This window comes from Mixophyes fleayi, chromosome 3 (assembly GCF_038048845.1).
Source record: "Mixophyes fleayi isolate aMixFle1 chromosome 3, aMixFle1.hap1, whole genome shotgun sequence".
In the NCBI taxonomy this organism is placed as follows: Eukaryota; Metazoa; Chordata; class Amphibia; order Anura; family Limnodynastidae; genus Mixophyes; species Mixophyes fleayi.
Genome location: NC_134404.1, coordinates 297,158,257 through 297,185,103, shown reverse-complemented (window position 1 = coordinate 297,185,103; position 26,847 = coordinate 297,158,257). Strand labels below are relative to the sequence as shown.

At 39.6% G+C, this 26,847-nt stretch overlaps 2 protein-coding genes across 4 annotated transcripts in view; one reads left to right on the top strand and one right to left on the bottom strand.

Annotated features, from left to right (window-relative positions):
• Positions 1 to 8,621, top strand: part of FANCL (FA complementation group L) — a 63,655-nt gene extending 55,034 nt beyond the window's left edge. For both annotated transcript variants that reach the window (XM_075203852.1, XM_075203851.1), the window contains 3 exons: positions 1,466 to 1,582; positions 1,874 to 1,945; positions 8,536 to 8,621. In XM_075203852.1, coding sequence (XP_075059953.1) covers positions 1,466 to 1,582; positions 1,874 to 1,945; positions 8,536 to 8,571 — 225 coding nt within the window. In that variant the 3' untranslated portion in view covers positions 8,572 to 8,621. The remainder of the gene's footprint in view (positions 1 to 1,465; positions 1,583 to 1,873; positions 1,946 to 8,535) is intronic.
• The window catches only part of VRK2 (VRK serine/threonine kinase 2), a 66,368-nt gene continuing 47,969 nt past the window's right edge, over positions 8,449 to 26,847 (bottom strand). Inside the window, exons 12-14 of one of the 2 annotated variants that reach the window (XM_075203849.1) lie at positions 14,347 to 14,454; positions 9,637 to 9,789; positions 8,449 to 8,830 (exon numbers count right to left, since the gene is read on the bottom strand). In XM_075203849.1, coding sequence (XP_075059950.1) covers positions 8,612 to 8,830; positions 9,637 to 9,789; positions 14,347 to 14,454 — 480 coding nt within the window. In that variant the 3' untranslated portion in view covers positions 8,449 to 8,611. The remainder of the gene's footprint in view (positions 8,831 to 9,636; positions 9,790 to 14,346; positions 14,455 to 26,847) is intronic. The other variant, XM_075203850.1, reaches the window with a different exon arrangement.

Below are 26,847 nucleotides of genomic sequence, written 5' to 3'. Positions count from 1 at the left end.
ATGGGTGTGATTTGTACGCGTAGGTAAATGGATCTATACACCCACTGCATTCACTGTGCGTCAATTTCGCTGTTGGCTGCAGCATTCCCAATTGGTAATGCTTCATAAAATATAATGGCGTTCTATGGGAGTGCTCGTTAAGTACATAGTAACTTGTATTGCAGGGATGATTTGTTTACACATTTATAATGTTATGTTAAGTTAGATATTATTAGTTATTATTGTCTGTTTCTCCCTACTATATTGTTAACTGCGTCACTGAATATACTGCACTGTAATGCAAACAGCAGGAGGAATGATGCAAGGACAGAAGTAAAGTACACTAATAATTACTTGTACATAACAAAGTCATTTTGTTTAACCATTATCCATAAATTCTGAATATTTATCTAATCAAACAAACTTTAAAATAATTGCTCTGCTCTTCCTATATTGCAGTCGAGAAACCTGCAATTCCATTGCATTATTCACTTTTAAAGCACTTACATACTAGATTACAAAGTATTTAGGAATGCAGATGAAAATTGCTTCTTCCCAAGGTGCACGCTTTCTCAGTACTAATAGGTAACAGTCTGTGAAAGCTTTTCAAAATAATGTTTTTCATTCCCTGCTTTCAGAGAACATACAGTAATTACTGATTCGGGATATGTTGGAAACTGGAGAGGTCCAGTCCCATTGTCTCCCTGTGAGCGGAGGTCATCATATAGTGAACTCTGGGCAATGTTGCTCCAGTGTATTTCGGTCAAGAGTTTTGTGCTGCCCCTGCTTCTTTAAAACCCCACACTTGCCCAACTGTATGTTGCCAACTAGTATGGCTAGCAGTCTAAAACTTTATATTCTTATTTATAAATTTGTAGATGTTGCAACTGAATTTTTTTTTTTTTTTTTTTTAAAATATAATACATTTTATCAATCCCTACAACCAGTGGTGTAATTAATCATGTAACAACTGTTCTGGGGCCCTGCTCCCGTCAGAGGTGCCCGTGATCAGAAGGAGTTAAATGAGCTGCTGTGTAACCACTGGCACCGCAAGGAATTTAAAGCCCTAGAATTCTGTGTGCACAAGGTGGCATTCTGGTGCTCCAAAATTAAGTTCTGCCCAGCAGGTAAGGGAACTCTGATAACCCTATCCTTCTCTTGTGTGCGTCTGTATGTCACATCCTGCCCAGAGAGGAACCATCCTCAAGTATTGGGGTCATTGTTCAACCAGGACAACACACTGATGCAGTGGACGCTGATCAATATGATACTGTAGAAACAGTCTAGCCATCCATGCATGTGGCCAAATTGCTTACTTCTTATGTTGGCAGTCACTCATAGAAGAAAAATCTCAATGTGTGCGGGCAGCTTTAGAGGAGGACTTGAGACATCAAATATATTCAACATTTTAGAGTTGTCAGAATAGTTAATGTTCAAACCACATTTTATAATTATCCTTTAACTCTCCAAATTTTATTTCCTGTAGGATTTTAGCATGGACTGCGGAATATGCTACGCTTACAGGCTTGACTCTGCCATTCCAGATCAGGTGTGTGATGATCCCCACTGTGGACAGCCCTTTCACCAAGCCTGTTTATATGAGGTAAGTATCCTCATACCAAAACTAAAATGTCATAAGGACATGCCTGTGTGTTCCAGCAGCTTCAGTGAAAAGATGATTAGATTTTTACACTTTATACACTATCGGGCATGCACTTTACAAAAATTAGCATTTGGATCTACACATTTTATAAAAATGTATTTTCAAGAAAGTTGACTTTTTGTTTTAGGCAGAATGGCGGGTGAGGGATCATACTGCTATTGGTGCAATATCCTTGCTTTGTCCCATGACCTATTGTATTAAATGTATGCTTGCTTTCTTTTTTCTTCTCAGTGGCTGAACACACTCCCTTCTAGTAGGCAAAGCTTTAACATTATATATGGTGAATGCCCTTACTGCAGCAAGGTAAGATTAATATTCCACTTTCATAGAATCTCATATACAACATTCTACACACACACCTAAATATTTTAACATGCTCTGGTTCCTTTGATGCTTTTTTTGCGCCAAATCTAATCATAGCAAATTGGTTCCTTTTGACAGCATGTTGGCTTACCATAAGGACTGATTCACACTAGGATTTATCATTGTCTTTTTAAGAGGTGAGGTCATATCTGCCTCTTGTAAAGTGCACAATGACCTAGATTTTTATTGTTCTCATGCCTCATTCACACTGTAGAACACGTTAATAACAACCATACCAGGAATGTATTCCCAGCAAACTGATCCTTATCATCATCACTGATTCCGCAGCGCTGTACAGAGAACTCATTCACATCAGTCCCTGCCCCATTGGAGCTTACAGTCTAAATTCCCTAATATAGACACACACTCACACACAGACAGACAGAGAGGGAGAGACTAGGGTTAATTTTGATAGCAGCCAAATGACCTACCAGTATGTTTTTGGAGTGTGGGAGGAAACCGGAGCACCCGGAGGAAACCCACGCAAACACATGGAGAACATACAAACTCCACACAGATAAGGCCATGGTCAGGAATTAAACTCATGACCCCAGTGCTGTGAGACAGAAGTGCTAACCACTAGGCCACTGTGCTGCCCATCCTTAGCATGGGCATAGAGATCAACGATCCTTTGGTCAAAATGTGGTTTGCAAGCAGCTGAGGATAACCAGAAAAATTGCTCATGGATAAAACCCCACTGACATAAATGTCCACAAGAATATTGCTCACATGGAAAGTTGCTTACACAGAAAAATGCCCTCAAAAAAAATATCCACATCTAGTAATTTGATATTACTATATAAGTATATTAATTCATTGCTATACGTGGCCTGTGAGTGTAAATGTTTGTATGGTAAATACAGGAAATCATAGTTTTTTATCAACACTTTATCAAGAACAAAAAATAATAATATAAACAACAATTATTTAATAATACACTTTTTAACCCGTAATTAGAGTGGATGCCTGCAGAGATCCCTGACATTAAATAATGCCATAAATAATCAGTTAAAATTCTTTATTGCAAATATGCCAGTTGTCTTAAGTAAGTTAGTTTATCTTCCACTTGCACAGAAGTAGCAACCATTTCATGGAGTGCCTTATATTCCTCTTTTTCACCTCTAGGCGACCTGCCTGTGCATTAGCCAGTGTTCATTTGTAGCCAGCCAAGTCCCTTTTTAGTCCATCAAGCCACGCACTGGGATGACTGCGGAGTAGGGAATTAAGAGCATTGTGAAACAGCTTGTATTTTTTGGCGACTCTTCCAGGGTTGCATCATATTGATTGCATGTTGTTATAGGAAACAGGATCTCTACCTGCTGCACCCTCAATATATGTAAAAAAGTATGTGAGCACCTCATTATAGCTGTCTTCATCTGGAAATGTGGCGGCAAGGTTATCCAAAACCCTTCTGACATAATAGATTGGAACAAAGGCTAATGCAGCAAGAGACTTCAGTGTATTTTTTAGATTCATATTAGTTTCAGTCTTCAAGCCAACATTCTTGATTTTCCTAATGAGACTGACATAGATGAAAATTACACCCTTTGACCTCAGCATGTGGAAAGGCAATCCTAATTGATTCATACAAGCCTTCTCAAAATTGACTACAATTGAGGTTCCAGATTTGGAATCAATAGCTTCATTATTTCAAACAGTCTAGAGGGTTAATGTATCAAGCTGAGAGTTTTCCGGCGGGTTTGAAAAACCAATCCGATTCTAGCTATTATTTATTTAGTACATTCTACAAAATGACAGCTAGAATCTGATTGGTTGCTATAGGCAACATCTCCACTTTTCAAACCCGCCGGAAAACTCTCAGCTTGATACATTTACCCCTAGTGTCCATGTTCTTTTTTTGTAGCAAAATGTGAATACATGGCGGATATGAATTACCCACCTTAGCATAAACATATCTGGCACTTTATCAAAGGTACCATCTCCATAAATATTATATTTGTTTAATACCAGCATAAGATCTCTATCACCTAAAGCCAGAATTCTGTTTAGATTATTCACACCTGAATCATGGATGTTCAGGAATCTAAAAATGTATGGGTTTTGGATTGGGCAAAATACTGTGTGTTCTGTGATAAAGAAGATTGTCTGGGTATATGGGCAAATAGATCATTATTTAACCCTGACAACACATGTCCCATCACATTGTGAGGAGTGGCACTTTCGGCTCTCATGTCTTGCCTCATTTTGCTTCTGTGAACGTTTTCTGCTGCTTTTTGAGGACAAAAGTCATGGCAATGTTCTGTTGCTTCTTGTACTATGTTATGATCTTTTGTTTTTATAATTGAATGGCATTTTATAGATCGATTTTGTCTGTATCTCCAAGTCACCACTCCATTGATGGTGCAGAAAGCAAGCTATTCAAACCCAAAATAAATCATAACTTTGTTGTTTCTCTGGGCTTTTGAAAACTCCATTGTTTTCACTATGAAGGAGCCCTGTGTGAGGATATAGGGTTCGCAGATCACTCAGACACAGAGTTATCTTTAGAAATCACAAAGGTTTGATAAACCAGGAGGTTAGTACACAGCACGGCATGTTGAATAGTAGTAAATACCAACAAGAACAGCAATGAGTGTCAAGCCATTGTGGGTGAAACAGGAACGTAACAAAACTTTACAACAGCAGCAGGTTAAAGTCCAAATAATTCCAGTCCAGCTTCACGCCTTAGCTGAAGGACTATGACTGATTAACTCGAGCCTCCAGGGTAGGCCTTTTTATCCCTCTCCTTGTCCTATTTAAGGTGCCCCCCTACTGTGGCCAACTCCTGGGTGTCTGGTAGAGCTATGAAGTAAACGGAAGGGATATTGCTGTCTGGGTTCTGTACACAATGGTGTGGTGTGATCAGATTACATACAGCTCGGAGATAATTAGTCTGATTGTACAGAGGACTACCTTACAATAGGCTACTTTAAGCATATTAAAACAAACATTTAAACAAAGAAGCCTCTGGCCTACAATAATTCCTCTTAACTATCTATATCCTCCCAATATTTGTATTATTTTCCAACAATTAAGGAGATGGAAACCTCTGGCATTTAAAAGAGCATTTAAGCCCTCTTCATACACAGGCCACATTTGTATAGCAATAAATTAATATACGTAACTACTATATGTGGGTATTTTTCTGTGTTTTTTCCATACAGGCATTTTTCTGTGAGCATTTTTCTTGTGGTCATTGATGTTAATGAGGTTTTATCCGCTAATAATTTTTCCTGTGTGTTTTTTTCATGTAGGCTTTTCTCATAGAACAGTGCGTCCTGGCCACACCGCTTGTAAAGCGGACCATAAATCCTAGTGTGAACAAGCCCAAATTGTACATACAAAACACCCTTAGGTAGGAAAGTGCAATATATATTTTCTTTTTCCTACTCCATGGCAGCCCGTACAATGTGGTTAATGCCCTACTTAGCTGAGTGTAGACAGGAAACAAATAACAACAAAAATCACCTGGGGGAGTACAAGGTGACTTCTTCAACATACCAGTGTCTTTATAGAACTAAATTATTTAGACTTTAGGTTCAGCCTTTCAAGGATCGCAAAACAGTCCCACAATTGTTGGCAACATTCCAGGTTAAGGGGTAAAGGTACAACTCTTTCAGAACCAGAGTGAATAGTGCTTACAACAGACTCCAGTGCTACAGGTTGGCAAGCCCATCTGCATACAGAAATAATTTAATGCACCTGGCTAAAGGTGGAAAAGCATCTCCACTGAATGAGAGCAGTGGGTATGCAAGTTAGCACTTTCAGTCCTGCCTACAGTACAGACTTTTAAAGATATTTTCCAACAACAGAATAGCACTTGTTTTCATAAAATAAGCAAGGAGGCACTAGAAGCAGGTCATTGTTGCCAGAAGTAACAGCTTGGATGTTATGGGCAGACATGAGTCAGAAAACTTTCGGCCTGACAAAGACAATGTTATAGCAGATTATCTCAGCAGACGCCAAATTCTCCTAGGGAAAAGGGACTTACTCAAGAGTCTTTTTGTCGACTAGGCCAGAAAAGCGGGTTCTCAGACATCAGTCTGATGGTGACAGCCCAGAATGAGGCCTCAGTTCAATTTCCGTCACAGAGACAACAAGGCACTAGAAGTAGGTGTCATATTAGTGCGTTGAAATTTTAAGCTAGGTTTTGTGTTTTCTCTCCTTTCCACATCATTGCTTGCATTTGAGAACAACCTTAGCCTCTGCTATGCATGCCAGATCTTCTACACAAAGATTCAGTCCTTCACCCATATCCAGATTCCCTCTTTTCGGGATGGCATGGAAATTGAGCACTCACGTTTAAAACATAAAGGTGTCTCTGATGAAGTTATTGATATATTGGTTCAAGCGAGAGAGAATTCTTCTAACGTTTACAAGAGTCTGAAGGAAAAAAAATAAAATGTTGTGGTCAAAAGATAGTCCTCTCTCCTATGGCGGCTGGTATCCCAGTTAATCGAGAATTTCTTAAAAATGGTTTTGTTAAGGGGTTGGCTCTCTCTCTACACTGAAAGTACAGATATCTGCACTGAGTATTCTTCTTGATGCCAAGTTGGCATCTTAGAGTGGTAAGAAGATTGCGGCCACAAATTAAACCGTTTGCTGCACCTTGGGATCTCAACATTGTTTTGCATTCCTTAACCTCTGGTTCGTGTGAACATCTGCAAGACGTTTCCCTCAAATGGCTCATTCTTTAGGTATTAGTTTTTATTAGCAATTACATCTGCTTGTCGAGTATGAGCTCTTAAGGAGCCTTTCTTAAACATCTATACTGATAAAGTAGTCTTAAGGGCTAATCCTGCTTATTTACCCAAAGTTGTTTCAGCTTTCATATTAATCAAGGAATAATACTGCCATATCTGTTCACATCCATTTGCTAATAGAGAATAACAACTTCATACCTTAGGTTTGGTCAGAGCGATATTTACCTCTCCAGAACAAGAAGTTTGAAAAAAACAAAGCTTATTCTTAGTGATCCCACAATGCGTATACTCCCTCCAAACCTACCTTTGCGGGATGGATTAAGGATGTTATTACACAGGCCTACAAGGGGAACGGTCATGAGGTGTCTAAACTATTAAAGACACTTGAAAAGGCCTGTGACTACCTCCTGGACGCGTAAGGCTAAGGCATCAACGAACGACATCTGCAAAGCAGCTGGATGGTTATCAATACACATGTTTACCAAACATTATTGGTCAGATCTCATCTGCTGCTGATGGACAGTTTTGGAGAAGAATTCTCCAACAAGTGGTTCAATATAAATCATACAGACGTTTATCAGTTTGTTGATTGTTTGGCCCATCCTACTATTTATACTGCTTTGGTATATCCCATTGTAAGGGTTGCCATGGAGAAGGAAAAGGAAAATTGAGAATTATACTCACCGTTAATTTCCTTGAAATACTCCATGGTAGCCTTATATTTCCCACCCATGTACTTTAATTACATTTTGGTAGGACAGCTTGGGAAGGTACGAAAGACACTGGTATGTAGGAGTCACCTTATATACCCCCCAGGTGGGAGCGAGGTATATAAGTAGGGTATTAACCCACTGTAAGGGCTGCCATGGAGTATTGCAAGGAAAGGAAATTAATGGTGAGTATAATTCTCAATTTCTTTTTTTCATTATGACATGTCAGGAATAATTGCCATTGAATGTTCCATTATAAAAGTTAGAGGAGCAATTTGTATTGTACAAACAACATAAGGTAATTAAGTATTCCCGGTTTATATTTACATTCATAAATAAAAGTAACAATGAAAGAGTTACAAATAGTGTCTATTTGTAATTTAGTGAGCAAGAGATATATTTTCTTTTAAATAGGCAGAGCTGCACAGAGAATATGTAATCATTCACATAATGCCTGTTCCATTTGAGCTTACAATCTAAACTCCCTACCACACACAAACTGCTTAGGGTCCATTTTATCAGAAGCCAGTTAACCTACCAGTATGTTTTTGTACTGTGGGAGGAAACCAGAGCACTCAAGAAATCCACATACAAACGCCACACAGATAATGCTCATTTTAGAATCCAAGTCATGATCTCAGCACTGTGAGGCAGCTATGCTAACCACTGTGCCATATTGCAGTCTAACTGCTGTCTGGCCGGGTATTTAATTGAGATCATTCCCAAGCATGTCACACCAAAAAGCTCCGCACAACCAGGCTAGGTGGTTACATGCCTGCCCTGGCTTGTCTGCCTATTGAATCTGTAATGTATTTTTAGTCAACTGTGCAATTCCTTCCCACCCTAACATATAAGCCATTTAATTGCAAAACTTAAACAAAGGGGATATGGATGTTGTGTTGAAAGGAGTGAGATTTGTAAGCTTTTCTTTTATTGTAGGTAGAGTATCAAAACTTTGTTGCAAGAGGCTTATGTCTATGTTGGAGCCAGAAATGCAGCATTTTTTGCAATAAATACATTTTTTTGAACATTTTTAGAAATATAATCAATATAAGTTTATTTAATTAAAAAAAATGGCACTCAAATAATTGAATACACACAAAATTTTCTTTTCCAGCCTATCACACTGAAGCTGTCTAATAAGGCATTTTGACTGGATAAGAAGATGGGCATCTGACATAAGGAAAATGAGTTTACCAAATGAAATGGAGTTCACATAATAAAAAATAGATCATTAGCAAAAGTACAGGAACACCTAAAGCATATTTAAATATACGTTGAAGATCCTGGTGCTGTATATTAGGTTCATTTAACGAAGCTTGGTATTCTTGATCTTGGTCATGATCTTCAAACCATTGATCTTGATCTAAAGCTACGTTGTAGTTTTGAATAAAGTTCACATTGACCGTTCCCTGGAAACAAATGGAAAAGAAAAAACAAAATTATTAAAGCTTTTTTAAGCTTTAGCCCGAAATACTATTCTAGCGCAAAACTTGCAACAAGTCCAGAAAACCTTTAACTTCATTCAAGTATGTAAATAGTGAAATTTAGAAAAAAAAATACTGTACAGCCTTAATACAGCACATAACAAAGGTAAACCAGTTTAATTACATGTTGTGAGTTTACACATTTGTGGATCTATGGACACTATGTACATGTCTATGTTGGGGGAAAAAGAACTAATCAAGAACAGCTAAAGGTAGTGCATGCTCTTGATTTGTCATTAATTTTCTGAAAAGCTTTTGTACATTGAGTATTGGTATTGCATAGACAATAATGATCCTTATTTTGTTCAATTAGCCCTTTGTTTATCAATTGTGACCAGCATGTTTCAGTGATGGCAAAGCAGCACTTTTGAAAAACCCTCAGTTACCTTACATCATATGTATAAAAGCAGAAATATTATACCACCAAACATAATTGTAATGTAATGTGACCGTCTACATGTGCTGTAATTTATCATGAAAAACATTTAAAGTTAAGCTATATGGGAAGGACCTCATTGGTTTCAAATCTGCCTATTATGTACAGCAAGAAATCCATTTTCCTTTATAGAGCACTAGATTTATTATTTTAAGAATGAGTTTAAAAGGCCCGCCAGTAGATGTTCATACGGTTACTTGTTATGTTTTTGTAACAGTGTTATCTCACAAATGTTTTTAGTAGTTTATAATTTACTGTATATTCTAGCTTAAACATATATCTCAGCTAGCCTTACCATTGGTTTTTTAATACTAACAAATTCTGGGTACAAAACCGCTTGAGAAGTTTTCTGCAATTTAATGGGTTTTCCATAGGTACCGTCATCAAGAAAATTTGCATCATCTTTGCTGTTGTTCATATGTTTTCCATCTGTTTTCTTTGAATTAATCTGTTTAATGAAACATTCTATGTAAATAAAGACTATCATAACATGTTGTAGAATTCATTTACATACGTATCACTGCTTTACTCACAAACTAATTTGTTTGAAAGTAGATGGAAAAATATCTAAACATTTGCTGTGGCCACTGACAGGAATTGCACGTCTTGAAAGCCTAAGGTCCTCCTGATTCATTAAAGCATGCACATTAGTATTTATCAAGGAGCAGATGTAAAAAAAACTATTCATTTAATGTCACCTGTTAATAAGTCATTAATGACAAAACATAAAAAATAGAAATTTCCCCCTTTCGCCATAAAATTAAAATTTATTAGGATGTTATTAATGTCTATTGTACATAAAATGCATTTTTACAGTTGCCCTGATTGCAAACATATTCTAGCTTGCATGTGTGATATTCATCACTAGTAATCGCCACATACACCAGACCTGTAGCTTGTGCAAGTGATAAAATAGTAAAAAAACAAACAAAAACATACTTTTGAGATAACCAACTGTCTTTCTGCTATCTCCACATGGATATCTCAACACTACCTAAAGCTCAACATGTCCAAAACAGAGCTCATTATCTTCCCTCCGGCCAGAGTCACCACCTGCCCTCAAATCTCCCTCACTGTCAATAACGCCACAAATGCCTTGGTGTCACACTTGACTCCACCCTCTGCTTTATTCCTCGCATCCAGGGCTAGATTTACTAAGCTGCGTGTTTGAAAAAGTGGGGATGTTGCCTATAGCAACCAATCAGATTCTAGCTTTCATTTATTTAGTACCTTCTACAAAATGATAGCTAGAATCTGATTGGTTGCTATAGGCAACATCTCCACTTTTTCAAACCCGCAGCTTAGTAAATCTAGTCCCCAGACTCTCTCCTGGTCCTGTAGACTCAGTCTTAAAAACATAGCCAGAATATGCCCTTTACTCAACATGCTACCAAAACTCTCATTCATTCACTCATCATCTCCTGTCTTGACTATTGCAACCTCCTGCTATCTGGCATTCCTGACACCCATATATCCACATTTCAATCCATCCTAAATGCTGCTGCAAGGCTGATATTCCTTTCTCACCACTTTGCAAATCCCTACACCGTTTCCCTATGTCCTCCAGAATAAAATTCAAATTTCTCACCCTTACCTACAAAGCCCTCAACAACACTACCTAAGCATATATCTCAAATCTCTTATCAAAATACTCTCCCTCCTGCCCTCTTACCTCTGACCTTCGCCTTGTCTCTTCTCTGGTAACCACCTCTCACTCGCGCATACAAAACTTCTCCCGTGCTGCTCCCTACCACGCTCAATCAGACTTTCCCACGGCCTTTTTTTTTTTTTTTTTTTTTAGAGGTGACCTTATCCCCGATAACATTATGCACAATAATGCACCCTCACAACTGTCCCAATTTACACTCTGAGCCGCTCCTTGTTTCAGATGTGCCCTCTTCCACTTAGAATGTAAGTTCTCTAATGAGCAGGGTCCTTCATACCTTTTTGTTTTGTCTACCTTGTATGTCCCTGTTACGTATGTACTGTTTTCTCTACTGTACGGCGCTGCTCAGCACTGTGCCTCCTTACAAATTTACTATAATAATGTCCAAAGCTTGAATTGAACACTGTTACGTGCGCTTGAGCTTGGTACGCCCTTTATGTACATGAACTATGTGCATACGCCCAGTCAACTCCCCTTTCCGCCCCTATAGTAATTGTCCTTTGTGCTGGAAGATCAATTGAACGTTGCTGCCTTCTCTGGCATGTGATTTATTTCTGGGCATGCACAGAGTGATTTTACGCACATACATCATGTATCAGCAATTACATGCCTTAATGAATCCGACCCTCAGTGCAAATCTCTCTGACTAAAAGCGTGGGTGGATGTCATGGTATGGGGTATTAGAGCCATAGCACACACTATAAACCCCAGAGCACACCTTTAGGGTTGATAGGAAGGCTAAAATAGTACATTTTGTTGCAATATACAACAATATGATGCAAAACAGAAACAGCTATATACAAAACACATTTAGCAAAAGCCAGTTCGCTATAGTAACAAGGAATAGCTCTATGTCTCACGGCCTGGGATGCCATCTCACATGATCGGCTAAAAAGACTACTGAAAGAACAGACTAATGAAACTTGAATCCTCAAACTTAACCTTGCCAAAACTGAACTCAGTCTTCCCTCCCCCTCGCACCTCGCCCCCTTCTGACCTCTCTATCACTGTCGACAACACCTTTATCTCCCCTGTCCCCCAACTTCGCTGCCTCAGGGTCATCCTCGACTCCTCTCTCTCCTTTGGCCCCCACATTCTCTCTCTTGCTCAATCCTGCCGCTTCCAGCTGCGTAACATCGCACGCATCCGGCCCTTCCTTTCCCAAGATGCCACTAAATGTCTTATTCACTCTCTGATCATCTCCCGCATAGACTACTGTAACCTCCTCCTTACTGGCCTCCCCCACTCTCACCTCGCTCCCCTTCGATCTGTACTTAACGCTGCCGGTAGGCTCATCTTCCTTTCTCGCCACTCCTCTTCTGTCTCCCCCCTCTACCAATCCCTTCACTGGCTCCCCTTACCCTACAGAATCCTATTCAAGCTCCTCACTCTTACATACAAGGCCCTCGCCAACTCCACAGCACCCTACATCTCCTCCCTCCTCTCTATTCATGCTCCATCCTGCCCCCTCTCCGATCGGCCAATAACCGTCGCCTCTCTTCCCCCCTGATCACTTCCTCCCACGCGCGTATCCAAGACTTCTCCCGCGCTGCCCCCCTCCACTGGAACCAGCTCCCCCGCTCCATCAGAACTTCCCCTAATCTGTCCAGTTTCAAAAGGTGTCTAAAAACCCACCTTTTTCTTAAAGCTTTCCAGTCTCCCACTTAACTTCCTACCCTTTCTTCTGACTCTTCCCCCACATTCCCCTTCCCCTATCCTTATCATCCGTTCCTCCTTCTCTCCCCTTTGTCTCTGTGTCAGTCTTCCCCTCTCCTTAGATTGTACGCTTCTTCGAGCAGGGTCTTCTCTCCTCCTGTCTTAACCACTTTTAACGCTGCTCGCCTGCTACCTAGCCTTACTCCTTGAGGACCCTCTTCCCCCATCCCCTCTCGCTTCCTCCTCTTCCCCTGGGGGTCTCCCTCTCATCCGTGCCCTCCCTCCTTGGTGCCGTTGTTGGCTGACCTTCCCCCGTCCCTCTAGCTGTGCCTTGAGCTCACTGAGTTACTGTGATTATTGTTTACTGTTCTGTGCCGTCTCTCCTCGTATTGTTATTTCGTTTTTGTCCCTGTACGGCGCCGCGGACACCTAGTGGCGCCTTATACATAAAAATTAATAATAATAATAATCCCTGCTCTGTCTTCAAATTAAAGTAGCACCTAGATTATAGCTTTATACCCCATGCTGTAGCTGGGGTATAAAGCTATAAATGGTAAACTATACTGTGCCATGATGTCTGGACCTATGTTTATACTATCTGTCTCCAGACAACAGGGCTCACTGAGAACATACTAAAATTGCCACCCAAGTCACACAATCTGAAAAGTTCATTAAGTCCCAGTGAATAAACAATAGGCCTACATTATCTATGGCACCCACCTGGTTAGATTTAATCAACATTAATAATACAGATCTCTTTCAGAAATGACACCAATTTATACACAATAGATTCAGATAATTAACATATTACAAGTTAATACCTTACCAAAGACTGGCCTGCATAGAAACACTGTTGTGTTCATTCACAAATATAATATTAATACAGCATGAACTATACGTTTAACAGGGAACCCCAACCTCAGAACATATGAAATCCGCACCAATGAACAATATTACACCATTTAAGAACTTGGGGGAAGCTCAATCCTCAAGTAATGTCTCCTTCACAGCACTGTGGGGATCTGGGGAACGTCAAACTAGACTATAAAAGTACCAGTTATTCAATCTATATTTTGTGAGGTCCAAAAAGAGTAAAGTGAAAGCAAGCCCCTCATTTTATCACAGTGTATAAGAAAAAACCCATAGAAGACAAACTCTAATAAAGTACATATCAGTCAGCAATTAGATCATATAAACTAATAGATGAAAACTCTGTTTTGACTGTACATTATTTCTAGAAAACATATTCTGGTGATCACAGCACATTTACATGTTTGATCATTCATGTAGGGGTGGTAAAGCATTCATATACAGTAGTTCAGTGGGATGCTTCCTCTAAAGTCTCACGGCTGCAATGCCAAGATATTAAACTCCTAATCACCTGACTGCATCTGCTCAGTCCAAGCTCTTTGTAGACTTGCAGGCTAATCATCTATCCGGAGAGCTTGAGAAAGCTGCTAAGCGGCTAGTAACTGAAGTATATATTTTCCAAAACTCATGAAACTAAGGCAGATCACTGTGAACTGTAAATGGCCCTATCCATGTTTATGAATCTACTGATCCACAAAGGGAAAGTCTGAAGACTTGTTACCAAATGGGATGAAACACCCACAAGATGTGTAATAAATATACAGAAAATGTAGAAACATTGAAAATACTATTTGAAAAATGAGAATAATTTACCTTTGGCTTTTTCTGTAACGGACGTGGTTTTGGCGAGTTCCATCTTTCTGTCGTTATGCCTTTGCCTTCTCCAGTATTCATATTTAGGCACTGTTTCTGTACCTTTGACTGGATAGAATGTGAAAATAATTAATACATAAATGTCCACTTATTGTTATATCAAGAACCAAACTTACAAAATAGAGCTTCCAGCAAAATGAAATTATACCCATCATTTATATGTAGAGGAGGTCATTTTGTAGACTGAACCACTATTTATTAAAATACAGTCTTTCTATTTGATAAGGACCAGTGCTATCACACAGGCATGATGTACCATCTGTAACTCAAATAAAATAAAACATTTTCAAAAAACCTATTACAAACTGTCTTGTTATTTGAATTAATTCAGTATAATTCTGGGAAAATACTGTGAGAAACATTTGGGTGGAAAAAGGGAACGAACCTAGGAAAAGCTGAGATCGATGCTGAACAGTTATTCTCAAATTCCACAGCATAATGGGATCTGGCTTTGATTGGGCCCCACACCAAGATATTATTTTTTTATTATTATTTAAGCCACTCCCATGTGGCTTTTTCTGCATGCTTTTGGTCATTGACCTTGAAAATAAATCTTCTCCCAAGCTTTAGGTGTAGCCTTTAAGAAGCAATAGTGTCATAGTCTGTTGTACTAATGTTTCAGTAGCTCTGAACTTTTGAGATTGGTCAACTCATAAGAAAAATCTGCCTAATAAAATTGAATAAAAGTACTGAAAACATGTCACCAAGAAAAATGTTCTACACTTCAAGTGCAAGCTTTTTTTTTTTCCTGGAAAAACAAACTAAGGAAATCGCTAGTGTGCCACCATAACAAAAGGCAGCTGAATGGACACCACTTCAAGCAGAAAGAAAAGCTAGATGGGGCCCCTGCAGTTCCAGAGTAACTCCTTCAAGCACCGGTAATGTACCTTCTACAGAGCTTGATACTTTGGTCTTGTTTAAATGAATACAGCTCTTTGTGCATTGTTTTCATAATGCTGGTTCTTTAGATGCCCTGGTTTGGCAGCAGTTCTGAAATCAATGTTATCAACACTTCACAGTGTGCTGTATTAATTTAACATTTGAAGAGTCTCAAGCCCTGAAGAATGGACTGATACCAATGCCAGCAGAGGTGGCTTACTCAGGATCTTCCAAATCCAGAACATGAGACCCCTTGATTCTGTCACTTAAGGACAAAGGGAAGTACCGTTGTTACAGTAATGGCTTTTACTGGACATTTCAGAAAGATCCCTGAGGCACTTTTCTCAGACGGGGTTCTAAGAATGACATATCACATAGGCTTACAAGAGACTTAGATTTAATGCATGACCTTTATATGGATGCTTCTAGATTTTGCTTTAGAAGTGAGTTGCCATAGACTTTGCTCTTGTTTTAGGTTAAATGAAAAGTGCATACACCCACCAACAGGATCCTCACTTCCAGTTGACAAATAATCTTCAAAAATAAAGGAAAGCTGAGTACTTGCTTGATATCAAGCAACCTAATAGAACCCAACATTTTTTTTCACAATAACATTTCACTATTGTTTTAATGTAAATAAATGCTAGGTCAATTTAAAAAGAAAATCTCTTTGAAGATGAGTGGACAGAGGAATGTGCCTAGTTACTTATCAGGTCTAAATTAATAGTTTTATATAATAGATTGGTATATTGCATGAAGGGACATGAGTAGCAAAAAACACAAGTTTGGGTTACAGGAAGAATGGGAAGCACTTTCTTTTCATCCATAATAATACAAAATACTCTATTCTTTTACCTCCGTATACCATGTAGCTAAATACTCCATAGTTATTTCATGCTTTCCAAGCTAAATACATTTTTTTCTTATGGAAAGAGGGTAAATTTTGTTGAAAATAAAGTTCAGCATTATTTTCACATGAATTTATTATTAACCTTTGCTGGGAATGAATCCAGAAGTCTTCATGTTTTAAATTCATATTCATAAACCTCAACCCCATTCATAGTAAGTTTTCTTCCATATCAATGAGCCTAATTAATATGAAAAAGAATTATGAAATGTGATTTTAATCACTACATTTGCTTTTCCATGCAGGTTATCTGACCTTTTCCGAGGAAGACGGCAGTAACACTCCTTATGACTGATTATATGTATTAAACTCTGGCATTCAGCTTAAAATAAGAATGTTCATAGTCTGTCTTGACTTTACTGTATATGAATATATTAATGTAGTGGTGTTTAAACCTTCATTCTCACTGCAGTTTTTCAGCATTGACTTGCATAAATTCTGTGAATCACTGTTGAGTTGTGAAGATCCTGAAAACATGCAATGTTACAGTCATTCCTACATTATGCATTTAAGCACTAAGGAATTTCTAGTTTCTCGTAAACTCCACTCATGAATATTGTATGTGCTCACAAAATCAGTCTGTAGGGGATAACTGTACTCTAATTGATAGTTTAGGCATACAGCAATTGTATTTATCAAAACAGACATGTAGTCACTTAATACATAACCCAACTGGAACTGGAATTAACCCATGTGCTTGGAGGTAATTTACTAAAGTCCTAAATGAAAACATAAAACCGAATTATTGTAAAAAAAACTCACAGTACATTGTTTATTTGGGCAGAGAAAGTATATAGTTACACATACAATGCATATATATATATATATATATATATGCATTGTAAGTGCCTAACACTTATCAGTTGTATGGTATACCAAAACTAGAATAGAATATCTGCTCCTTTAAATGCACACATTGCTGAACCAATATTCCAGAAGTGCACCACAACTGTCAGGGATGCATTGTCTATCTGTCTGCCTCTGGATGGGCAGTACTTTGATGTACAAATCATGCCGTCTGCCATCTGGTCTATAGGTGGAGACAAACTGAAGCTCATTGTTGTGTGTCCAGCTTATGACTGGTGGCACCTGACTTCTCGTGTATACATTCTCTTCCTTGTGGAAGATTCATGCCTCACATAATATTGCTATTTGTTATCTTCAGCAGTCTCCTGTTAATGCTTTCTTATGCGACAGCACTGGATCCTGTTTATTTGACCTCTGGCCAGTGAATTCTATTTTAAAAAAAATAATCACTGCACACATTAATTAGTGGATATAGGAGAATATGAATTTAGATACGTTTTGAGCCTTATTATGTAGTTATCTACTACTACCAGTCACACCTGCCCATCTGCCTCTGCCAGTCCTGTTGTGCAATGATCAGCGACTACTAGGTCTACTACCTACACCAGTTCCGTTTTGTCGCCACATTCCGATCAACCATATTTCACACACCTTAAATAAGGACAATCAACGAGACCTTCATTTTGCAGATTTCATTCAACTTATTTTCTTTAAAACCTCTTCTGTCTCCAGCTTGAGTGAAAAATATTCTATAATTTCTTTATGGAAGGTGAAGTTAGAGATTGGGCTAAGAATCTTCTGGACAGTGACATGTATCTTCTTGATGATCCTTTAGGATTCCTGGTATGCTGTTTCAAGGTAATTCCTACAGATAATTTGACTGGTTCAAAAATGACCAAATAATCTGGAAAAGTTCAGCATTCTAAACCTCAAACAATGTTATCGATCCAAACTGCAAGGAAGAGTAAAAGAGTAAGACTGCTTTTTTTGTCACCTCCAGAGTGTCTGGTTGTCAGCTTTGGCCTAACTTCAAGAGCCATAACTGTGCAGACACTAGATGTTTATGTCAAATTTATAAAATTATTTTCCAGTCCGATTTGGCTACAGATACTCCTTTGTCCCGATTCTGGATTATATGAATTGTTTTATGAATAGCAAATTCTCTTTTGACTCTGGTGGACATCTATATGGGCTTAAGCCTGATATTTCCCATCATTATACAATATGGAGCATCTGAAGTTTGGAGAAGGGGGTAATATGTTCAGATCCTGTAGTCTGCCATCTGGTCTGCACGTGGAGAAGGACTGTTTGAAGCTCAGTGTATTGTGTGTCTGGCACCTGATTTTTCATGTGTGTATATATTCTAGCATATCAGTCAATTAAATGGTCAGGTCTACATGGCCTAATCCTTAATCTCATGTGTATACCGTTAACTCTTTCTAGTGCGACTGTACTAGATCCTATTTATTGGAGTTCCCCACGGTTTTTTCAGTTCCTGGTCTTTGTCTGCCTTGCCAAGACTCTCTTTCCCAGCCCCAGTCCATTGTATATCCCGACTTTCTGAATTCCATTCAATTGTTGTTGTTTTAGGTTTTGCTTGTTCATTTATTTCATCTGCCTTTGTAGACTGGTGTGTATACTCAAGTCTGGAACTTTACTATCCTGAATTATCTCACCTCTGGAGATCAGAACAGTGCTCCAGGAAATTGATAGGCTGCCGAGTGTAGATGACTGGTGCATAAAAATATTTTGCTTAAATGGCTGTGGGACTTTTAGTACAGTTGCAAAAGTTACAAAAAAGATAAATCTTATCTTAAATTACATTTTCCGCTTTGCAAGACAATATTTACGAACATTGGTTGTATTCTATTTTCTATACAAGCAGTGTGACTACGTCCCTTGCTACAATAAAATGTAATTGTATGATAAGGGAAAGGTGACAATGGGGAGAGCATGCAAAAATTACATTCTCAATGGTAGTTAATTAGCCATGCAAAACCTCCTCAAACAGATATTCATTTCTATTAGAAATGATTACTATGCAAGTCTACAGATGTCAATACCACAGTCATTCAAATTCTTCTTCCCCTACTAATTGAAGGTTGTAAAGCTCCAGTGCCAAGGTTTCCTTCCAAAGAGCTAATTTATGACTAGAAGGATATTCTATGTCTTCAGTCAAAGCAGCTTAAAAACACAGCAAATCAGAACCATCTGTGTACTGATGCTTGAATCACCGTTTATCTATCAGCCCATCATTCTTGTTAGTTTTCACCCAGCATTCTTGGCTGCTGTGTACTTTCCTGTGGCCAAATTTCGTAAGATATATTAAAAATTTAAGGTATCTTGACCCTTCCACATTGCAAGTGCATTGGATGGAAAGAGTCTTCTTCCTACACAAGATATGTTTGAGAAAGGTCACTGGCTGATGCTTTTAAGCTAAGCAGAGATGACAAAACTCGAGACGTTACCTTAATATTTCAAGTGAAGATGGATGTACAGTATACTTTATTTTACATTAAACAGAACATGCTTGCATTCAGTTATCTTTTGGATATATTATTTTATGATTTGTGCAAAGCTAATGTTTAAAGTATATGTACAGTGGTTATCTACAACAATTTGTGAATAAGTTCAAGTACAGTTTAACCTGCTGGTAGTGAAGCTTTTAAAAGTCCCTTATTTTCATAATTTAATCACACCCGTTACATGACACTGATGCAATTTTATTAAGCAAACTATTATTGGAGTTGAAGAAATTTGAATTTAGTCTATTTTAAGCCCCTATCCCTTAAAAAGAGGGTACATTTAAAACCATCTTCCCTCCTGTCTTTACCATTCCTTCTGCTCCAACCTCACTATAATTGTTATGTTTGGTGCTTCGGGAGTCTTGGTATTACTCTTTAATTGCTTTGTACTGTTTTTACCTCTATGGTCTACTGTTTAGTATTGTGTACGGCGCTGTGGATATCTTGTGGCGCCATATAAATAAACAATAATAAAAATAATAAACAGGTTTTCAGTGCTGCAGAGGGAAGCATATGATTGGTTGTGGGAGGGGGGCTATAACAGTTATAGTTTTTCTCCATCAGCCATTATGGCTTATTACTTTTTCACTATTTTTGAAACTACAGAGCACAACAATACTATGGAATCTGCTGCACAATATGAGAGATGCTTTTCCAATATGATAGAATGTCTTTTTTAATGTCAAAAGTTATTTTATCAATCACTAATTTTATTCTTTATGGAAATCTATTTATAGATACATTTATCAGTATTACTGGAACAAGCACAGCCTACAATGGTACACTTTTGTTCAGAATCTGATGGCTGCATTTCTGGATGTTTAAGCATTGCACTTTACAGCCACCCGATCTAAACACAATAAAAAAAATGTGCGGGATATGTAGCACAGAGCAACCACATACCCGTGCACAGGGCCAGACTTACCACTAGAATAGAGGCCTGGAGCTAGGGGTAGCAGAAGGCTGAAAGTCAGCTTTTATCTTTGACACATTTGTTTTTCTCTTTAGCACAAAAAATGTATTGAGAGACTGAGAAAAGGCACATTTGAAAACGATGACGCAGGAAAACTGGTGTTTCCCATAACAACCAATCAGATTCTAGTTATCATTTGTGCAGTGCAGGAAAAGAAGCGAACATCTGATTGGTTGATATTTTTTGTAACCCAGCTTTATATTGGTGCAAATTATTAACACTCTTCTGGATGATATTACATATGTAATCAAGGAAGCAAAGGAAAAAAAAAGGAAAAAAGTATCCTGCACTGGGCTACACCACACGGTAAATACAAAAAACCAAAGCTACAATACTAGTTTCAATTGCTATTAGAGATGCTCACTGAACTGGTTTTGGTTTGGGTTTTGGATCTGGATTAAGCTTTGTGTTTTGGCAAAACCGCCCTCATGTGTTTTGGTTTTGGATTTTTGTAGGAAAAATCCTAAAATCACATAATTTTTGCTCTTTTTTTGTTCCTACATTATTATTAACCTCAATAACACTAATTTCAAGTCATTTGCAGTAAATTTTGACCACCTCACAGATCACAATATTATTTTCATACACTTTCGGACAAATACTGCAGCGACCTGGATGGTAAGCGACAGAGCAATGACACAAACACACGGCAGTTCCTACCACATCTAGGACACATTGGCACACAGCAGTGGCAGAAAAGAAAAATGGTGCAAGATGGAATTGTCCCTTCCACCCACCGTTATGTTGGATCTTAAAAAGCAATCCAAAAATTGCAAGATCCGAGATCCGACGACGCAACAATGATGTTTGTTTTCGATTCAGTACGCGAAAGTACCGAGCCGAGCCAGATCCCTTAAGTTCAGGTGTGTTCGGGTCTTGAGGAATCGAGCCTGAGCATCTCTAATTGCTATACCTCACAAGAAAAAATACCAAAAAGACACAGCAGCAGCACTGATTGTTAGTATTGAGAGGGGGGGGGTCTAGAAATGATAGTTCACACCATAGCAGGATACATAATAATCGGCCACACCAAGGATTTATATAAAATATTTATTACTGTGAGAGCTAAAATACAAGTGTACCAACACATACTAAGTACAGTAGATCCATCTGTACAGTAGAATGTTGTCTTGAGACACAATCCCACTGTTGGATATTTATATACTCTTCTTCTGGCAGCCATTTAGGTGTTTCAATAGTAGTTTTCCTACTGTTGACTGATTAAAACACAGTGCTCAGCTGTATTGGTGTTTTCATCATGGGCAGGTGCGTGGTATAGGGTCCGGGATTTGACTATAACTCCTGTATCCTAGGGAACTTCTGAGTCAAAGGGTAGTGACATAGTGCAGATATAGAAATAGAAGATTTAGGAGTCCAGGCCAGATGTTAAGATATTAATGCAAATGTTAAACAGTGAGAGCAATCACACCTCATTGTGTTAGGAGATGATGTTTAGGTGTCATGCTGTAATAGTCACCTTCATAGAGGGCAGGCATGAAAAGAAAAAGAATATTTATTTTAACCCATACAAAGATTTTACAGGTACATAATTAAAAAGCAGCACCTATATTTTTTTGTGTGATTTTAGTAATTTTTAAGTGAAAATCCACATTAATAAGCACACCTTTGGCATTTGGATATGAAAGCAGTGTCTCAACTAAAATTAAATACGTCGCCATTCAAAATTTAAAGCACTACTAATGGATTTTTTTAAAAATAGTAGTTTTTATTTAAAGGACTAAAATTCTACATGCAGATTTTGCACTAATGTGTATATTTACTGAAGATTGGAGTTCTGAATATCGGACAATGTTTTTTGTGCACATTTTTTTTTAATAAAGTTGCAAAGAACTTGTCTTACCATATATTATGATTTGTTCTAAAACTTAACAAAAGACAATTATTCATAAGTAACATTACATATGGCAATTACCATATATTTTGCATTTTAAGATCTAGTGCATATGGCACACTGAAGCTCTTAGGTTGTGAAATTGGAAAATGTATTTTTTTGCCAGTTGTGGCAAAAAAGTGTTTGTGTTTTAGCTCAAAAATATGGCCAGCAACCTAATTTTGTTGTGGTGTTAAGCAGATACATAATGAAATCTTAAAATGAGCTTTTTTCATAATGTAAGTGTTGCAGAGTAGCCTCGGATGTCTGTAAGGTATTCTTAGGTAAACTAAAACCAGATGTCTATGGTCCTGGAATAAGTTGATAGATGGCACAGCATGCAGTAAGGAAATCCTCTATATAACTTTCCTGTGTGGATACTGGCAGGCCCGGCGCTCCCATTAGGCAAGGTTAGGCACTTGCCTAGGGCGCTGGGCTCTGGAGGGCGCCACAGAATGGTAAATGACTTTAAAACTGTGCGGCGACCGCTGACCATACCTGTCATGGCCGCCGCACAGCATTCAGATGCACGGGGAGGGGGGGAAGAGGCTATTGCTCACCACCGCCGCCTCTCTGCTCTGTCTCCTCCCCTCCACTCACTAGTGTCAGTGAGTGGAGGGGAGGAGACAGAGCAGAGAGGCGGCGGTAATGAGACAAGGTAAGGAAAGACGGGGTGAGGGGGGAGGAGGAGGGGGGGGCGCCGATTTTGTAAAAATGCCTAGGGCGCCATGGACCCTAGCACCGGCCCTGGATACTGGATGTGTAAATATGTTGGTGACATTCACTGACAGAAAATGTCCTGTGACAGAATTTAAAACCGATATCCATAAGGCTCAATTTTGGCGCTACTCAGAAAAGGGCTTGTCTTAGGTATTAATTCTCTAGCGTGATAAGAAAAATAATACCGTAAGTTTTTTATATATTAAATGTTCATAGATTTTTTTTTTCCTATAATTAATGTAGTGCAAATAAAAATTGGATTTTTATACTCACGATAAATCTTTTTCTCGGATTCCATCTGGGGGACACTGCTACCATGGGTTGTAGTGGGGAGTTAGGGAGTTGGCACTTAACTAGTTAACTTGTTACTTGTGACCTGCTGACAGACCACTCCCCTCTGCAACCCCCCTGTAGCTCCTCAGTGTAATGCTAAAGCCCCAAGGAAGGGGAGAAAAACAACCATTTAGTAAATGTCGTTTGCGGATCCTCCCTCCCCCTTCCCCGCCCTCTCTAGCTGTGCATTGAGCTTACTGAGTTGCTGTGTTTACTGTACTGTGCTGTCTCCCATTGTATTGTAATTTTGTGTGTCTCTGTACGGCGCTGCGGATGCCTTGTGGCGCCTTATAAATAAATATTAATAATAATAATTAATAATAACCAAAGACCAAACAGCAGAAGAGCAGAAGGGAGGGAACGCAGTGTCCCCCAGATGGAATCAGAGAAAAGGATTTATCTTGAGTATAAAAATCCCATTTTTTTCTTTCATCCTTCTGGGGGATACTGCTACCATGGGGACTTACAAAAGCAGCCCCTCTAAGTGAGGGACCGCTCTGATTGCCTGGCCTATAAAACACAATGGCCAAAGCTAGCGTCAGAAGTCACAAAGACATTGAGCTGGTAAAATTTAGTAAATGTGTATTCCAATTACTAGGTGGCCGCTTGACATAGCTGCTCCGCCGAGACCCCATTTCGCGCGGCCCAAGAAGCTCCCACTGACCAGGTGGAATGGGCAGTAATGCGACTGGGCACAGATCGATTCACACTGATGTAAGCATACTTGATAGTTAAAACAAGCCATCTGGAAATGCTCTGCTTAGAAGCAGGCCATTCCCATTTACGGGGATCATATAGTACAAACAGAGAATCTGAACGTTAAATGCATGCAGTTTGATGAACATATATGCGAAATGCCCTGACGGCATCCAAAAGCTCCGTCTGGTTATCTCCGGAAGGAGTAGAAGGTTCTTGAAAAACTGGAAGTACAATTTCCTGGTTTAAGTGAAACCCCGATACCACCTTAGGTTGAAAAGATGGAGCAGTACGGAAGACCCCCCTATTATCATGGAAAACCAGATATGTTTCCCTGCATGAGAGAGCCCCAAGTTCCGATACTCTACGAGCTGAGGTGATTGCCAGGAGAAAAAACACCTTCCATGTTAATAATTTCAGATCCGTTGACTGTAAAGGCTCAAAAGGAGAAGACTTAAGCATTAAAAGTACCAAATTAAGATCCGATGGAGCAGTGGGTGGTACATAGGGAGGCTGAATGTGCAATACCCCCTGCAGAAAAGTCCTTATGTCTGGCATGTCCGCCAATCGCAACTGAAAATAGACAGATAAGGCCGACACCTGAACCTTCAAGGAACCCAACCATTTCAAGACCATGCTGTAGAAAAATCATAAGACGAGGAAGATTAAAAGTCGCAGTATGGTGATCTCTACTCTCACACCAACGAATGTAGGTTTGCCAAATCCTGTGGTAGATACAAGCAGAAACAGGTTTCCTAGCCCGCAAACGAGTGTTCACCACCTTGGAAAAAAAAACCTTTTTGACCTCCAGAGGGCGGCCTCAACAGTAATGCTGTTAAAGCCATCCGAGGTATGTCCTGGTGTGGAAACAGTCCCTGAAGGAGAAAGTCTTCACGTAGAGGTAACCGAAACCCCTGACTGACCGCCATGGACAGAGTGTCTGCGAAGCAGACCCTGCGTGGCCATACATGCGCCACTAGTATTACTGGCAGACCTCCCTGCCTGGCCCTCTTGAGAATGCATGGAAGAACTGGTATTGAAGGAAATAAGTATCCCAACCTGAACTCTTAGCACATTGTCATGACATCTCCATCCTGCTGGCAAAACTTCGTGTTGACTTAGAAAGTCTGCTTCCCAGTTTAAAAAGCTTGGGATGAATACTGCCAAAAGCAAGGGAATGAACAGTTCCGCCCATTTCAAGGTCTGAGTAGCCACCTGCATTGCCCTGGCACTTTTGGCTCCCCCCCTGTTTGTTGACGTATGCCACTGCTGTGGCATTGTGGGATTGGAGGTGAACTGGAAATCCCTGAAGAGCCTGAGCCCCCCTCAGTGTCATTAACATAGCCTTCAACTCCAGAATGTTTATTGGAAGAGCAGTTTCTGCTTGTGACCAGAGACCCTGAAGGCGAAGATGAAGGGTCACCGCTCCCGAGCTACAAAGACTGGCGTCCATCATGAAGATTATCCAGGACACTTCTACAAACGACCTGCCGACAATCAAATGGTCCCGAATTCTCTACCAGTGAAAGGACGACCGGGTCTCTTGAGACAGATGGACTGGCTGGGAGTCCAATCTGAGGTGAGACCCTGACCACTCTGATAGAAGATCCCACTGAAACCGTCTGAGGTGGAATATTTTGTAAGGGATAGTCTTGAATGTCGAGACCATCTTCCCTTGGAGCTTCATGCATAGCAGCATGGAGGGACTGCGTTGAGACAAGTCCCAGGTCGTCAAGATCTGAAAGGTTCGGGCATTGTCCTCGGGAAGGAACACCTTCTGTTCTCTGGTGTCCATGATGAGACCCAAGAATGTCATCCTTTGGCAAGGGATTAACTGGGAATTGTTTAGATTTAAGATCCATCTGTGAGATTATAACACCCTGATTGCGTGATCCAGATGTTGACTCCAGAGATGAGCGAATGCCGTCTTGAAGAGAAGATAGTCCAGATAGGAAACTATTCTCACCCCCCTAGAACGAAAACAACTGCCCATCACCGACATGACCTTTGTGAAAACTCTTGGCGCTGACGAGAGACCAAATGGAAGCGCCCTGAACTGGTATTAGGAGGCTCCTATTGTGAAACAAACTAGGGACTGATGTTCCTCCCATATTGGAATGTGCAAATAGGCATCCTTAATATCTATGGACGCCAGTAATTTTTCCGGTTCCAGGCCATTTATTACAGACCGAAGAGATTTCATGCAAACTCTTTCCACCCGCACGTGTAAATTTAGGTACTTTAGATTGATAATTGGGTGGAAGGAAACATCCGGTTTTGAGACCAAGAATAGGCTTCAGTAGAATTCCTGGCGTCTCTCCACTTCCGAAACTGCACAAATGACCCCTGCGGAAAGAAGAGAAGCAACGCAATCTAACATCACTTGTCCCCTTATGGGATCTAACGGTAAGGAGGTGGGAAAGAACCGACTTGGGGCCTGACCCACTAGCCTGATCATGTAGCCCCTTGTCATGATTTCCTAAATCCACTGACCTGCGGAGGAAGATATCCATTGTTCCCTGAATAACTGCAGACGCCCTCCTACTCCTGTAGCCGCGAGGAGAGGAGGATGCGAGACAGGCTGCAGGTTTACTCTGCAGCTTGGGAGCAGCACGCCTTGCTGAGGAAGAGGAAGAAGACCTTCCTTTTTGCGCATGCCCTCTGGAGCTAAAAGATCTGCCTCTACTTGCTTGACCTCAATTGGATGAGT